The sequence below is a fragment of the Malus sylvestris genome, chromosome 4, assembly GCF_916048215.2.
Source record: "Malus sylvestris chromosome 4, drMalSylv7.2, whole genome shotgun sequence".
In the NCBI taxonomy this organism is placed as follows: domain Eukaryota; kingdom Viridiplantae; phylum Streptophyta; class Magnoliopsida; order Rosales; family Rosaceae; genus Malus; species Malus sylvestris.
Window position 1 is genome coordinate 24,456,844 of NC_062263.1, and position 16,315 is coordinate 24,473,158.

The 16,315-nt window shown below is 36.7% G+C and overlaps 2 protein-coding genes across 3 annotated transcripts; one reads left to right on the forward strand and one right to left on the reverse strand.

Annotated features, from left to right (window-relative positions):
- Positions 1 to 490: 490 nt before the first annotated feature.
- On the forward strand, positions 491 to 5,592 carry LOC126617800 (uncharacterized). Of its 2 annotated transcripts, none has more exons than XM_050285858.1 (6): positions 491 to 847; positions 1,094 to 1,143; positions 2,288 to 3,922; positions 4,009 to 4,139; positions 4,207 to 4,282; positions 4,366 to 5,592. In XM_050285858.1, the coding sequence occupies exons 3-6, from the start codon at positions 2,299 to 2,301 to the stop codon at positions 5,523 to 5,525; spliced, it is 2,991 nt and encodes a 996-aa protein (XP_050141815.1). In that variant the 5' UTR covers positions 491 to 847; positions 1,094 to 1,143; positions 2,288 to 2,298; the 3' UTR covers positions 5,526 to 5,592. The 2 variants fall into 2 exon arrangements, with proteins under 2 accessions (XP_050141815.1, XP_050141816.1); XM_050285859.1 differs by having other exon boundaries at positions 1,103 to 1,143.
- Positions 5,593 to 7,898: 2,306 nt separating this feature from the next.
- LOC126619839 (60S ribosomal protein L34-like) lies at positions 7,899 to 8,541 on the reverse strand. The gene has a single exon (XM_050288250.1). The coding sequence runs from the start codon at positions 8,452 to 8,454 to the stop codon at positions 8,083 to 8,085; it is 372 nt and encodes a 123-aa protein (XP_050144207.1). The 5' UTR covers positions 8,455 to 8,541; the 3' UTR covers positions 7,899 to 8,082.
- Positions 8,542 to 16,315: the final 7,774 nt, after the last annotated feature.

Sequence of the window (16,315 nt, forward strand, 5' to 3'; positions counted from 1 at the left end):
CAGTGGTGTCGACGGCTTGGACTACGGAGACAGAGGGAGACAGGGAGACACGGAGACACGGACGGTTAAGGAGTGGTGTCGACGGCTGGGTTTAGGGCGGGTGAGATGGGAGGAGCAGAGGGAGACAAGGAGACACGGAGACACGGAGACACGGACGAGGACTGAGAACTTCTCGGTGATGATGTCTCTGTGTGTGTGTGTGGAAGAAGTGGAGAAGGGGGAAGGGAGGGAGAAGACTGAGAACTTCTCGGTGAGAACGAAGGCTCAGACCGACCTCAGAGAGAGAAGAGAGAAGAGAGAGACTGAGAGGATTCGGGAATAGGGTGGTGGAGTGGGAAATGAAAGATCGAGACTGAGAGGATTCGAGAGAGACTGAGAGGATTCGGGAATAGGGTAGTACGTGTGTGGTGTGCGTGTGTGGTGTGGTGGGGGGGGTCTCGAAGTGTGTGTGTGGTGGAGTGTGAGTTATTCAGTCTTTTTTTACTGTCTGAGTGATGGCATGTTAGAAAAAAAAAGCATCCAATGCTCCAAATTATTGAAAACCAAATCATTCCAAACCTATGTCTACCTCTCTGATACAATAATCCAAAGAACTTTTTGCAATTTCAGAACATGCACAACAAATACTACTGCTTTAATAAAGAAAGCGTGTGACAGTCTTTCATATGCAAAACAGTGTCAATGTCTTTCACATGTAAAACAGTGTCAATGTCTGTTATATACTTACATTCTTTCATCATCAGAGGCATTCACCGAATTTTAACTTACATTCTTCTTCCCATACCATTTTCAAAACCATTCCAGATCCTTTCCAACGCCAAGCAACACAAAGGCTTCCATATTTAAGGTAAGTTTACAAACTTAAATTTATATTATTGTAATTTATACAAAAACAAATAAATTTGTGTGCAATCGTATGTTAATTTTTTTAAGTAATTACTTGCATGTTAATTATGTTAATTTTTGTAAGTAATTAAGTAATGTTAATATTAATTGTTTTAAGTAATTAAGTAATGTTGTATAATTATTCCCTAGGATAATTTTAATATGTTTAATGTTATTTATTATTTTATTTTCCTTACCATTTTCAAAGTCATTCCAGATCCATTCCAAAGCTTGAACACAAAGGCTTCAATATTTAAGGTAAGTTTACAAACTTAAATTTATATTATTGTAATTTATACAACAACAAATAAATTTGTGTGGACTCGTATGTGAATCTTTTTAAGTAATTAATACTTGCATGTTAATTTTTGTAAGTAATTAAGTAATGTTAATATTAATTGTTTTAAGTAATTAAGTAATGTTGTATAATTATTCCCTAGGATAATTTTAATATGTTTAATATTATTTATTATTTTATTTCCCTTACCATCTTCATTATCAAATTGGATTATTATTCATTAATATTAGGTTTTTTTATTATCAAATTGGATTATTATTCTTTAATATTAGATTTTTTTATTATCAAATTGGATTATTATTCTTTTATATTAGGTTTTTTTATTATCAAATTGGATTATTATTCTTTTATATTAGGATAATTTTTTTATCAAATTGGTGGATTATTCATTAAATTGGATTATTATCAAATTGGATTATTATTATCAAATTGGATTATTATTATCAAATTGGATTATTATTCATCACCATGTTTTAATTTAGGATAATTTTTTTATCAAATTGGTGGATTATTCATTAAATTGGATTATTATCAAATTGGATTATTATTATCAAATTGGATTATGATTCATCACCATGTTTTAATTTAGGATAATTTTTTTATCAAATTGGTGGATTATTCATTAAATTGGATTATTATCAAATTGGATTATTATTATCAAATTGGATTATTATTCATCACCATGTTTTAATTTAGGATAATTTTTTTATCAAATTGGTGGATTATTCATTAAATTGGATTATTATCAAATTGGATTATGATTCATCACCATGTTTTAATTTAGGATAATTTTTTTATCAAATTGGTGGATTATTCATTAAATTGGATTATTATCAAATTGGATTATTATTCATCACCATGTTTTATATTAGGATTTTTTTTATCAAATTGGATTATTATTCATTAAATTGAATTATTATCAAATTGGATTATTATTCATTAATATTAGGTTTTATTATTCCATATTATTTGTATAATTACTTAACTTTTTACAATCATTTTCTTTACTTTGTATTTAATTCTTCTGTAGAATAACTTTATTATTTAGGTTCTCTTATTTTTATCAAAAAATAATTGTCTAATTTTAATGAAAAATAAATATAGGTACGTTTAAGATGTCAAGTAAACGTGATCCAGCTTGGGAACATGGAGACCCAATAGACGGAAACAAACATGGCACAATTTGCAAATATTGTGGTCGGGTAATGAAGAGTGGCGGAGTGACACGACTGAAGTATCATCTTAGTGGATTAGATCCATCAAAAAATGTCCAACGATGCGATAATGTCCCCCCAGAAGTGAAGGCATTCATCAGCACATTATTAAAAAATAAAAAACAGCAGAAGGAAAAGATGACACAAGGAATGGAAAATATTCGAGCTGGGCTACGGGGAGAAGTCTATGGCCAAGCGGTTGACAGTGATGAGGATGACGATGAGGACGAATGTGATGATGACATGGGACCTGAAGAACGACGCAGTTTGAAACAAGCATTACGTGCCTCCAAACAGTCAGCATGGGAAAGAGAACACCTTCATAAAATTCCTAATAGGGGACAAGGTTCCGGGACAAGTGGTGGTGCACAAATGAGACGGGGAGGCAGTCTTAGAGAATCACAACCAACACCACCAATAGCCCCAAGTTTATATAAGTCATCCAACGCACGTCAAAAGAGTGTTTGGAGTTATTTCAAGGGAGGTAATGTGAAGGAGGGAATGGGGCGTCTAATTAGCAAGTTCTTTATCTATGAAAATGTCCCTGCTGCGAAGGCTTCATCACATCATTTCAAAAATATGGTAGTGGGATGTCAACAGGCCGGTGTTGGAGTACAACCTCCCACTCCCTATGAGATAAGAAACAAATATTTGGATATGGAGTATAAAGACATTGGCGAGTATGTTAACAAGTTGAGGTCAAAGTGGGAAACTAATGGTTGCACAATCATGTGTGACGGATGGACCGGCCCGACCAGATTATCTATCATCAACTTCATGGTATACTCCAAGGGCAAGACAATTTTTCTGAAGTCTGTTGATGCTTCAGACCATATAAAGAATTACAAGTATATTTACAAATTATTGAGGGATGTAATCATGGAGGTGGGAGAGCATAATGTTGTCCAAGTCGTGACCGACAACGGTTCTGCATTTGTCAAAGCTGGAAAAAAGTTAATGAAGCATCATAATGTGTTTTGGACATCATGTGCAGCACATTGTATTGATCTTATGTTTGAGGCAATGGGGAAGAGAGAGAATGTTGCTACTGTGGTCAAAAGAGCTAGAACGATCACTAATTATATTTACAATCACGGTTGGTTGTTGGCAAAGATGCGTGAATTTTGCAGAGGAGAAATTATTCGTCCAGCTACCACTCGATTCGCCACCAACTATATTGCATTAAACAGCCTACTCAAGAAGAAAGCAGGGTTGAAGCAACTATTCACCAGTGATGATTGGGCCAACCACAATTTTAGCCGCTCAAATACAGGTCGTTTGGTGGAAAGTATAGTGCTTGATCATGCTTTTTGGAGTCAAACAGAACATGTGTGTCAAGTGTTTGAACCTCTTTACAAAGTTTTACGGATCGTTGACACAGAAGTGTATCCTACTATGGGGGCTGTATATGAGTTGATGCGTGTAGTGAAGGATGAATTGGAAAGAAAACATGGTGCAAGGTGGGTCGTAAAAATAATTGAAGACCGATGGTATAAAACATTATACCACGATTTGCATGCAGCAGGTATAAATTATGTCATAATTTGCAATTCATTTATTTAGTTGCATAAGTATTATTTATCTTATTAGAGTATGTGTTTCTTTGAACAGCATATTATTTGAATCCCCGATACCAATACAGACCCGGTGTTGGAGATGATGGTACCCTTATACGTGCTGTACATAATGTATACTCTAAATTAGACCCTGCATCACCAGCAGTTGGCCAATTTGGAAATGAGGTACACAATTACTTAAATTATAATAATTACTTTGTTGGATTAAACTAACACAATTTATTGTATTCAGCTAACATGGTTTAAAGATGCAAGAAGAACATTTGGAGAACCAACATCAGTTGCTGCTCGAACAAATATGTCTCCTAGTGAGTATAAACATATTTCACTATAAGTTTATAATAGAATTTGTTGGAGTTATTAGGCTTATCAACATTATTTTTCATTGTAGCTGAATGGTGGATCATGTATGGGACCGATGCACCAACTGTGAGAAAGTTAGCAATAAAAGTATTATCACAAACAGCTTCCTCATCAGCTTGTGAAAGAAATTGGAGCACATTTGCACTCATCCATACAAAGCAAAGAAATAAGTTGGCTCATAGTAGCTTGGAAAAATTAGTTTATTGCTACTACAACATGAAGCTTCAAATTCGAGATAAGGAAGCAGAAATCGATCATGTCGACCGTGGTGACCCACTAGATGTGTTTGATATTGTTGGTGAAGATGATGATACGGAGGGTAACCAACTTTTTCAATGGATTAGACCTCTTCATTTAGATGATGATGAAGGCAACCCAGCTCCCAGAGTTGCTGAAGAAGCACGTAATGAAGGGATAAATGTAGAAAGAGTATTAGAGGAGGAGGTGGGATCTAGCAGCGCTGACTCTGTCGAAGAACTTTTGCACCCAATGCCAAGCAACACTGGAATTCCACCTTTTTCCAATCCTACACAACCACAACATCGTGCTGATACTAATGATAGCTCTAGTACAAGATCAGGAGACTCACCTACCACAGGAGGTGGGAATAATGAAGGAAATAGTGGAGCTGGAGGTAGTGGAGCTGGAGGTAGTGGTGGTGGATATGGAAACTATTATGGACCACCACATCCCGGATATATGAGCCCCTTCACTGGTGAGGCAAACTTCACGCATGCAACACAAGATGATGACCATGGCAGTAGGCGGGCAGGACCAGGAATTGGTGCCATAGGGAAGGACTATACTCGCAGAGAAAGAGGCAAAGGGATTTTGTCAAGTCAAGAAGATGACTCGTTATCTAGAACTTCAGACTCTTTTGGATTAGGAAGTAGTAACTATGGTTATACTCATAACCAACCATTTCCCTACCCTTCATATCCCATTCCTGTTGGGATGGAATCGAGCGACTCATGGAATCAATCCCAGCCTCAATCTTCAAATGATTTTTCTTATGGACAACCTCAACCAATCTCGGATCCATATGGGTGGCATATTAACAATTACATGCAAAACTATTTTGGGGATTTATCATTTGATAACTACTCTTCACAATACACTCATTCTACACATAGAGATGATGAAGATAGTGACAAATTTGAACCTCATAGGAACTCTATGTGGTACTAAAGTGTAAAATATTGTACTAATTCATTATATATAAATGATTATGGTGTGTTTAGACTTCTTTCATTAATTACTACATATTTTCTACACTCATAATATTTGTCAGATCGCTATATAATCAACTTGATAATGTTAAATCCATCATGCAATGCATTTCCTTCCAATTTTTTGTGATAAACTAATAGATAATTGACTAAATAAACATCCTACAAAGTTTCAATACAAATTTCCAAGTTTTTCTTACAATTTCCGTGGTTTCCATGTAATTTTTATCGATATCGATATTTTACCGATATTTCCATCGATATTTCCGTGTTTTCGGACTACCGATATTTCCGATATCACCGATATTTTCTTCCTTGGTCACGACAACAACAAATTAGTAGGTGGAGAAAATAATGGAACTGCCACTGTTTGTAAGATTCAATTGTTGGACAATTATGCAAATTTAATAAGTCTGATCCCATAATTTACAAGTTTACCAAACAATCTTCAGAATATTAGTCTAATTTAATTACGGAATTGTTATTGGCACTCCAAAATTCTCATTCTACACTCCAAACTTTCTATATTTAGAAAGAAAAATACAATTGTGAGGAGTGTAGAATGAGATTTTTGGAGTACTAATAACATTTCCCTTTAATTAAACTAATATAGTCTAAGCCAAACCACCAAACAAAATTAATTGTCATCTAAGTAATCTAAAAATAATTGTGAAGCAAGTAATTTTCATAAATATTGTTGAAAATCTATATTTTCAGTTATCCACTAACGACCATTATTTTACTCCAAACCATAATATCAAGTTACTCTTTGACTCAACTGTCATACCAGACCAGGTCAAACCAATTCAAAAGTATTATTTTCAGAAAACCACCAAGGAAATGCAATTCCACAAACTCCTAATTCTGAACTAGAAAAAAAAAATTAAATTAAACCATGAAAATTGTTTCTCACCCACCACTCTCATCACAAAGCTTCAAAAGGGAGAAACGACAGACTCTTCAGTCCTCCCACATGCACCAAATAGCTAGCAAGAATATTTGCAATGAATGAAATGGCCAAAAAGCACAAAATTGTTCTTGTTCCCACAACAACATGGGGAATCAGAAGCAGTTTGCATTCCCTCATTGCAATCCTTGGCAACTCTACTAGTTGCAGCTGTTTATCTAACCCTAGATGGTGGACTGTAATTGTTGTATCAAGATTATTGTGATATAAACGACCACATTGGAAACTTCAGCAGCAGCAACTGGGGAAAACCTAAATTGCCAAGAAGTAGCAGATGCAATTTGTTTTCAGGGAAGTTTTTGATAACCAGTCTTATCTCTGTAAAAGGAGAAACAATGCGTCAGACCAATTGGCTTGTGATAAGTTTGGGAGGAAATACTTGTGCTATCAGAACTGCAGGTGGCAGCCTCACCAGTGCGACCGCCCTAGGTCTCTCTCTACCTATCCCTCTCCTTATTCTGATAAGAACATATGTGCGTTGACGATTTCTGATGATTAATTATGCCTAGCCCGCATCCCATTAACGGTCAGTAATCGTCCACAAGAAAAATTATTGATATAATATGTTACACTTCCAATGGTAGCTGAGGTGAACAGTTGATGACTTCTGAATCGATCATGTATTGAGAAACAACACCACAAAAATAAAACTGGGGAATATAATTCAATTAAAGTCTTTTTCTTATTCTAAGAAAAAAAATCTCTTAATTGGATTGGATTGGCATCCAGTCTCAAACCCAGTACAAACTGGATTGTGAATTAGCACAAAACCAACATGCTTCAAGAGACTGGGGTGCACCCAGCACATGTTTGTGTTTTTGGTAGTATTCCTCTTCACCTGGAAGTGAAAGGTTTTAGGTTTGAATCTCATGGATGGCGAATTTGATACTAAATTATACTGCACATTATGTGGCCTAGCTGAACTCCCCCTCCCCTTAGTGTAAATATATGGATATACTAAAAAAAAAGATTTATTATTTATGATAATTGGTTATATATAGCTTGCATTCTATCGACGGTTAAAAATTGCCCACATGCACTAGCAGAGGTACACCCACAACCAAGGTGGGCTGTAGCCAGTGGCGGATCCAGAAAATAATGTTTGGGGGGTCAATAAGGATAGCGCGCAGCGCGCAATTTTTTTTTAACAGAAACGGCATTTGAGGTTCGCGTCTGAGGTTCAATCAAGTCCTTGGCTTCTGTGAACTCCCGGCACCGACACAACAGATCAATCATGCGAGCATAATGTTCTTCATCGGGGCTAATACCATAAGAATCACGCATTGAACTAGAATAATGGCGCCCTTCTTTGACTAAACCAGCATGACTACAAGCTGAGAGAATGATGAGGAAAGTTACTCTATCTTCTTTTTTTTTTTATCACAAAGGAAGAAACAGGGAATCAGTTATCATTGAAACGAAATTAACCGAGTAACCGAGCAGCACATTACAATAAAAGCATCCCAATCTCAGATCCAAATTCATCAATCAACAAAACCTAACGACAAAATCTCGCTCAACCATTTCTTATAATTCATTCAAACGACTATCAATGTTTGGCTCCTTTCTCCGCCTGCCTTTCCTTAGCCTTTTGAATCTTCAAAACCTTCTTCACAATTTTTTGTTCTTCGACCAAGAAAGCTCGAATGATCCTCTCCCTAACTGCACCTCCAGACAATACACCACCATAGGCCCGGTTCACAGTCCTGCGATTCCTAGATAATCTAGACCTCTTGTACTCAGCAGGTCTCAAGTGAGGAATCCCTTGGATTCTCTTGCCAGTAACAGGGCATTTGGGACCGCTGGCTCTCTTCTTGGTGGTCTGATAGATCAATTTCCCCCCGGGAGTTTTGACGATGCGGTGCTGGTTGGACTTGGTGGCGTAGCTGTGACGCTTCCGGTACGTGAGCCGCTGCACCATTTTTGGAATGCTCGTTTAGTTCGGCTGCCTCTCTCTCTGTCAGTGCGATCGACTGCAACCACCCCAGCCATACTTCAATACTTCAATGTCAGGCGTCCATACTTCAATGCTCCCAGCGCAGTTCGTCTTCAACCACCCCAGCCGAGGAGTTCTTTCAGACCTTTCGTCGAACACTTGGTGTGCAGCCAAGGGGTCTCACCAGCAGCTCCAAGGGGTCTCTAAGGTTGTTTCCATGGCTTCCAAGGGGTCGTGCGACCCCATTGACCCCACTGTGGATCCGCCACTGGCTGTAGCTTAAGAAGCTTTAGTTTGAACTCTTGCTAATAGCTTATGTAATTAACCTACTTTAACCTATTATACTTATATATACCCCACCCAATTCTAATAAAAAATATAACTTAATATGTAATTAATGCAAGACTTTTTAAGAAAAAAATGAAATTATATTACTTGTTGTAGACATAATTTACTGAACAATTATGAATGTCATAGAGAGAGAGAAGGTGCAGCATAGAGAGAAGAAGAGAGAGATGTTTAATTGTGGGTGTGTTCTATTCCACCCCATTGTGCCTTTATTTATAGTAGTAGGATAGGTAAAAATCTTTCCCTTTAGGATTACAACATTTAATAGGTAATCAACTCCTAATAGGAATATAAGAAATATCCCTATATCTACTAGGATTTACACAATCACATTTCTAATCGAATAGGACTACAAGGCTCCCCCTTGAGTGTGTAAATACTCAAGTAAATGGAGCATCAGGTATTCAATGATGAAGCAAGTACAATTGATGAAGTCGTTGGCACAATGAGCGAATGCGAGTCTCAAATCAACGGAAGAATGCATAAAAAGTAAAACTCACAAAACTTCGCTATGGTAAAACCCAAGTTTGGAGAAAAAACTCATAGGCTAAGAAGAAAAGTGAGAAGTTGCATTAAGTCAAAACTATACGTCTTTTAAACGCAAGTAGAAGAGCTCACAAGGGTATGATCAACCCAGGATGGGTGCCTAGTTAAAACCTAGTTAGGTAACAAAAACTCAGTGGAAAAAATGCTCCTAATCGTAGGGAAAAATATCACATTAAGATCAAGTGAGTATACTTCTAGATACTCCCCCTGAGTTTGACATAACTTCCAAATGAGAACTACAAGCATTGCATATGAATATTTAGGCATACCAATTCCTCAGACAAGCTTCTGGAAGGTTGACTTCGGCGGTGACGTCGTGTAAAGGTCGGCAAGGTTGTCTGGGATCGGCTTGCATGACTTCAATCTCCTGATGCTTTGCTGATGTAGATGTGGACGCAATATATCTTGGTGTTGACTTTGTTGATGTATCATGGCTTGGTCAGGTTGATACATGCGGCATAGTCTTCATGGATCGTCGTTAGGCCTCAACAATGGATGAAAAACACAGCAAGTACTTCGAACATGCTCAACAATAACTCCTCATATATTTGGAATGTGATTGTGTAAATTCTAGTGTATCTAGGAATATCTCTTATATTCCTATTAGGAGTTGATTACCTATTAAATGTTGTAATCCTAAAGGGAAATATTTTTACCTATCCTATTACTATAAATAAAGGCACAATGGGGTGGAATAGAACACACGCACAATTACACATCTCTCTCTTCTCTCTATTATTGCCGCACCTTTCTCTCTCTCTATGGCCTCCATAATTGTTCAATAAATTATGCCTACAACACTTTATTAGCATTTTATTGACGATGCGCTAAAGAGAGTTTGATCTTCAATCAGGAGAGTATTACGTTTTAATCATTCTTTTTATGATTAATTTACTCTTTTATGGAATTGATCTACATGCTATTGATTCAATTTAATTTTTCTTTGTTGAATGTGATATAACGCATTGGAGATGCGATTCCGGCGTAATTTACTGAACAATTGTGGATGCCATAGAGAGAGAAAGGTGCGGCAATAGTAGAGAGAAGAGAGAGGTGTGTAGTTGTGAGGTGTGTTTTATTCCACCCCATTGTGTCTTTATTTATAGTAGTAGGATAGGCAAAACTTTTCCTTTAGGATTACAACATTTAATAGGTAATCAACTCCTAATAGGAATATAAGAGATAAGAGATATTACAAGATATTCTAGGATTTACACAATCACATTCCTAATGTAATAGGACTGTAACACTCCCCCTTGAGTGTGTAAATACTTAAGTAAATGGCGTATCAGGTCTTCAGTGATGAAGCAAGTACAGTTGATGTAGTCGTCGACACAATGAGCAAATACGAGTCTCATATCAACGGAAGAATACATAAAAGGGTAAAACTCACAAAACCTCGTTATGGTATAACCCAAGGTGAGAGAAAAACCTATAGACTAAGGAGAAAAGTGAGAAGTTGCATTAATTCAAAACTATACGTCTTTTGGACGCAAGTAGAAGAGTTCATAAGGGTATGATCAGTCTAGAATTGGTGCCTCGTTAAAACCTAGTTAGGTAGCAAAAACCCAGTGAGAAAAATGCTCCTAATCATAGGGAAAAAGAGTACATTAAGATCAAGTGAGTATACTTCTGGATAGTCCCCCTGAGTTTGACATAACTTCCAAATGAGAACTACAAGCATTGCATATGAATAGTTAGGCATACCAATTCCTCGAACAAGCTTCTGGAAGGTTAACTTCGGCAGTGACGTTGTGTAGAGGTCGGCAAAGTTGTCTGGGATCAGCGTGCATGACTTCAATCTGCTCATGCTTTGCTAAGGTAGATGTAGATGCAATATGTCTTGGTGTTGACTTTGTTAATGTATCAAGGTTTGGTCGGGTTGATACATGCGGCATAATCTTTATGGATCGTCGTTGGGACTTAACATGGATGAAAAACAGCAAGTACTTCGAATATGCTCAGCAAGAACTCCTAACCATGTCTGTCGATTCATCAACCAAAACCATAAGTATTTATATGGTCCGCATTTTGGTTGGATTAGTCCATATATATTCTCTTGAATACACTATGAAAAAGGGTGATTTCGTATCTTTACGAGAAATGATATAGAAAATCAATTTCCCTAATAAGCAGGCTTGGAAAAGTGTGCTTGTAGGCACAAGATCCTTACTTCGGGTAAGGAGATGCATCATAGCATCATTGGTCGACCTAAGTCCCAAAAAAGAGTCGTGCCAAAGCAAGTAAAACTACTCAATCACCAGGCCCCAGGTTGATTATATGTGGTGTGTTTCTAGTTGGGAGACAACCCATTAGCCCCAAATCAAAGCTTCAGGCTCATTTTTTGAGGTGGTGCAAAGATATTCACTCTATTTTCTTCAGTGGTTTCATTTATGATCATTATCATTTCGAATATCCTTAAAAACTCAACGACAGGGAGAATTTAAGGTCCCTTAAATGGCAATGCAATATCATTCATACAACGAGGAACGTGCCAACGCTCTTAATCAGGTTAGATAGACCTGAAGTCGTTGTTAGAGATGTGATTTAGGTGTAAAGTTAGTGTGCATAGTACGCATTCATCCAAACAACTAACTTTCCCACATTCCTACCTAATCACGTGTTTAATTGAATTGGTCACATGTATACAAGAAACATGATTCAATTAACTCATATTCGAGGACAATATCAATAAGATTATCCATAAGTAAAGCATACACCAAACTAGGGATTGGCAAAATACCCATAGGTTTGGGTAACCGTGCTTACCCGCCCATTTAAAGTTAACGGTTACGGTTATGGGTAACCGTTTAGACGAATAAAAGGTTATGAGTATAACCGTTTATCCATGAAATTTAAATGGGTGGTTATGGGTATTATCCGCGATAATAACAGGTATCCATCGGTTATGGGTATTACTTGCGGTTATAACGGGTATTCATTTACCTATTTAATTTAATATATGTAAAATTCAATTATCTGCATAAGTTGCAATTTTGCATAATGGAAAAGGAACGTGTTGGTTGGTTTTTACTCTCATCTCTGAATTAATTCAATTTGCATAATGGAAAATGAAAGTGTTGGCTGATTTTTAGTTTAATCCATTAAATTTAGATTTTTCACAACCTGCAGTTGCACTAAAATATACAGATAATGACTACTTTGTGATTGAATGTGTTCGAAAGTGTTTAGTTTCGGAATATTTTAGAAGCTTTACTTTGTAATCATATGGATTATAATTAAAGACTTGCTTGGGTGTAATAGAAAAATATCGTTCGTAAACTATTATTTCAATTATTGGAATTGTATGAGGACTTAATGATTAAAATAGGAAAATGCATGCTAAAATGTACTTATAACAGTGTTTAATTGTCAAAAAACGAAAATTATAACAAATTTTTATTTTGTAATTTTCAAGTTGTTAAAAAATATGCAAACGGGTGAAAAAATGGGTAAATGGGTAAAAAAAAAAAGATAAACGAGTTCAAAAATGGGTAAATGGTTATGGTTAAATGGGTACACGGTTATGGGTATGGATAACCGTTTATAAACGGTTATGGTTATGGATATAACCGTTTATGTAATTACTCAACGGGTAAATGGTTATACAAGTATGAATATAAACGGTTATGGGTAAATAACCGTAGTTATCCGTCCGCCATAACCGTTGCTCATCCCTACACCAAACGTGAATCCAAGAACATGGAAAAATGTTCACAAAGTAAATGGTTTACTAAGGGGATTCGGCCAACAAGGCCATCCATGTCAAAATCCTGCTCTTCCAACGGTGTTTAGTGAAGCAAAATTAGTCTCACATATTGACTACTAGAATGGTACTCCTCAACAACATTGGTAGGGGTACGAACAGGTGCATAACCAATGATCTATTCCATCAAGATGGAAGTAGATTCTGCAGGGTTAAGGTTTGGGAATACTATCCCTTATTCTTGAAGTTTTAGGTCTTAGGTGCCAAGGATCACGCTTCGGGCATGATGCCACACCTAGGCAGGCCCTAAGTCTACCATATGTTTGTGGTAGTAATCAGATCTAAGAATTTGGTAAACTTCCGCTTTCTACACTATTGCTTTAAGAACGAGTTAGAAACATGGAAGGAATAGAAAAGTATTCTCCAGTCAAAATTCAATCGGATTTATAAACTTCAGAATTGTACTCATTCATGGATGTAATCATGGTGTGCTTCAGGCAATGTCTTTCATGATTAACCAGTCCGTAGAAGCAAGCCAAAGAGCCATGGAATCCTCGTTCCGGAGGTATTTTCGTTTGTTATGCTTCGGGTATAAGTCTTTGAATGAAGATCATGGCAGAGGCTTATTCAGCTCTTCCATGCCATAGTTGGCTACAATGGTTTCTCATCTTCTTGATAGTCAATAGGAGATTCACGTCTTGTACCCCACATAGAGTGGTTTACGTTAGACATCCAAATAAGGGAAATCAAACTTGTGACAGTTCGACAATCCATTGAATTTGAAGGGAACAAGATTGTGATTGGTGTTATGGGAATGAATCATCCATAAGCATCAAAGTTAGAACATTCGAGTTCTAATACATGGTTTTCATGAAAAACGTTGGGTTTTCATGCATGTATTATTTTATGAAAACTTCAGGCTTCAAAGGCACTAAATTTGAAGTTACAGGTTCAATTTAGTTTATGAACGTTTAGTTCATAAAAGAGAGGTTCCTGCAAGAACATAGAATGCAATATACAACTAAGTTTAGTCGATTTGAGTTTCTTCAAGAACTCAAGTGTGAGAGTTTCGTTACTATGAAAGTATGTCAACGATTCAAAGTATAAATATAAATTATTGAATCGTTAATGTCCAAAAGTGATCTTCAGGTCAATAATTTTGAATTCATTATCAAATTAATGGACTGCAAGTCATTTTTAATTAATTCAATAGATCGAGACCATTCGAGATCAATCGTGGAAGCAAAATAATACAGAGTTTCAGGCCATATTTTGGGCTAAATGGATGCGAGCCATTCAAAAGGAAAAAGCCCAAAAAATTGGTTAGGGCCATGAAATCGGGAACCAAAAATAAAAAAAATTATGGTGCTGGCTGGAAAAAAAAAGGCGAAAAATTGGTTTTGGGTCAAGAAACAAAGGCAGCCCAGCATTGACATTGTTGGCCGCTGCTTTAGGCAAGGCCATGCAGCATTAGGCTATGGGCTGGGCTCAGGTAAGGTTGCAAAACGGCAGCCCAATAGGACATGCAAACTGCAGGCTTGCAGCAAGGATGGGCCGAGAAAAAGGGGTAGCCCAGCAGCATTAGGCTGCTGGCTGTGTAACCCAAGGTGAGCTGGTATACGGGCCAAAACAAAAGGAAGCCCAGCCTAAATTAGAGCGAGACGAGTTCTGCTAGCCTATCAGAAGACAGAAGCCCAACGTGTGGATTTTGGGTGCAATGCACAACGAAGTCCAGTGGGTTTTGGGTGCGCCGCTTGGCTTGGCTTCAGGCCAGCTTGACGCAGCTCGACAAATTTACCTTTTTCTTTCTTTCTTTTTTCAGATTTCTAGGGTTTTTAGAACCCAAACAAATTATGCTTCTATTTTATTTTGATTCTTTGACTAACAAATTCCACATAGCATAAATTGTGTAATGCGTGAAACGTATATATATATTGACAAATATATGAAACATATACAATATATATATATATATATCGGAAGGTAAATATAAATGTAGGGGTTCATTCATCATGGGGAATGTTTTCATGATTCAAGGTCGTTTCAAATATCTTACTTTATTTTAAGCGTACCTAATTGGCAGAAAACAATAAAAGCCTTTGAATTTGTAGAAGTTCATTCTCGGAAAGCCGGAATTGCATCTCCAATGCATTGTATCACGTTCAACAAAGAATAATTTAATTAAATCAATAGCACGTAGAGCAATTCAATAAAATAGTAAATTAATCATAAAAAGAATTATTAAAACATAATACTACCCTGATTGAAGATCAAACTCTCTTTAACGCAGCGTCAAGAGCATGCTGATAATGTGTTGTAGGCATAATTTACTGAACAATTATGGAGGCCATATAGAGAGAAGGTGCGGCATAGAAAGAAGAGAGAGATGTGTAATTGTGGGTGTGTTCTATTCCATCACATTGTGCATTTATTTATAGTAGTAGAATATGTAAAAACATTTCCCTTTAGGATTACAACATTTAATATGTAAAAACATTTCCCTTTAGGATTACAACATTTAATAGGTAATCAACTCCTAATAGGAATATAAAAGATATCCCTAGATCTAATAGGATTTACACAATTACATTCATAATCTAATAGGACTGCAACATTACTTGTTTTGTTAGTTTGGATTATTATTTCATATTTTAAAGTTTTATATTCATGTATTATAATATAATTTTATGTAGGTAAGAAAAAAATTATTTTACTTTATGGTAATTATTTTAGCCAGCCTACCCATAAAAAAATTCTTGGCTCCGCCCTTACCCTCATGAAAACCTTGACGTAATATGTTAGGGTGCGTTTGGTACGCAGACGGGACGGGACGAGACGGAACGAATGTGTAATTTTTGAAAAAGACATGGGGTATATTTGTCTTAAAATGGTAAAACATTGTGTTCCACAAATGTGGAACAAACCCGTTCCAGGGGGGAGGTGGAACGCAAAAACACCCAAAATCTGTCCCGTGGAACAGCCCGTTCCACCCATTTTTGGCTCACCAAACGCGGGACGGAACGCCTCGTTCCGTTCCGTCCCGTCTCGTCCCACGTACCAAACGCACCCTTATTGAACCGTTGATCACGAACACGTATTCAAACACGATTCAACTGAAAACATAACATATTATTGCAGAAGAATACATACTACTAGCCAAAGTCCAAATAAGATAACATTTCCATTGCATGTATTTCACAAACTTTGAAATCGATAAACAAAGAAGTAGAATCTTCTGCTGTCAGA

Bases quoted from the DNA above. Each gene is read 5' to 3' on its own strand.
- LOC126617800 (XM_050285858.1), top strand. From the start codon at position 2,299: ATGTCAAGTAAACGTGATCCAGCTTGGGAACATGGAGACCCAATAGAC. The intron at 3,923-4,008 runs GTATAAATTATG...TTCTTTGAACAG, and splicing joins CCACGATTTGCATGCAGCAG to CATATTATTTGAATCCCCGA. The intron at 4,283-4,365 runs GTGAGTATAAAC...TTTTCATTGTAG, and splicing joins TCGAACAAATATGTCTCCTA to CTGAATGGTGGATCATGTAT.
- LOC126619839 (XM_050288250.1), bottom strand. From the start codon at position 8,454: ATGGTGCAGCGGCTCACGTACCGGAAGCGTCACAGCTACGCCACCAAG.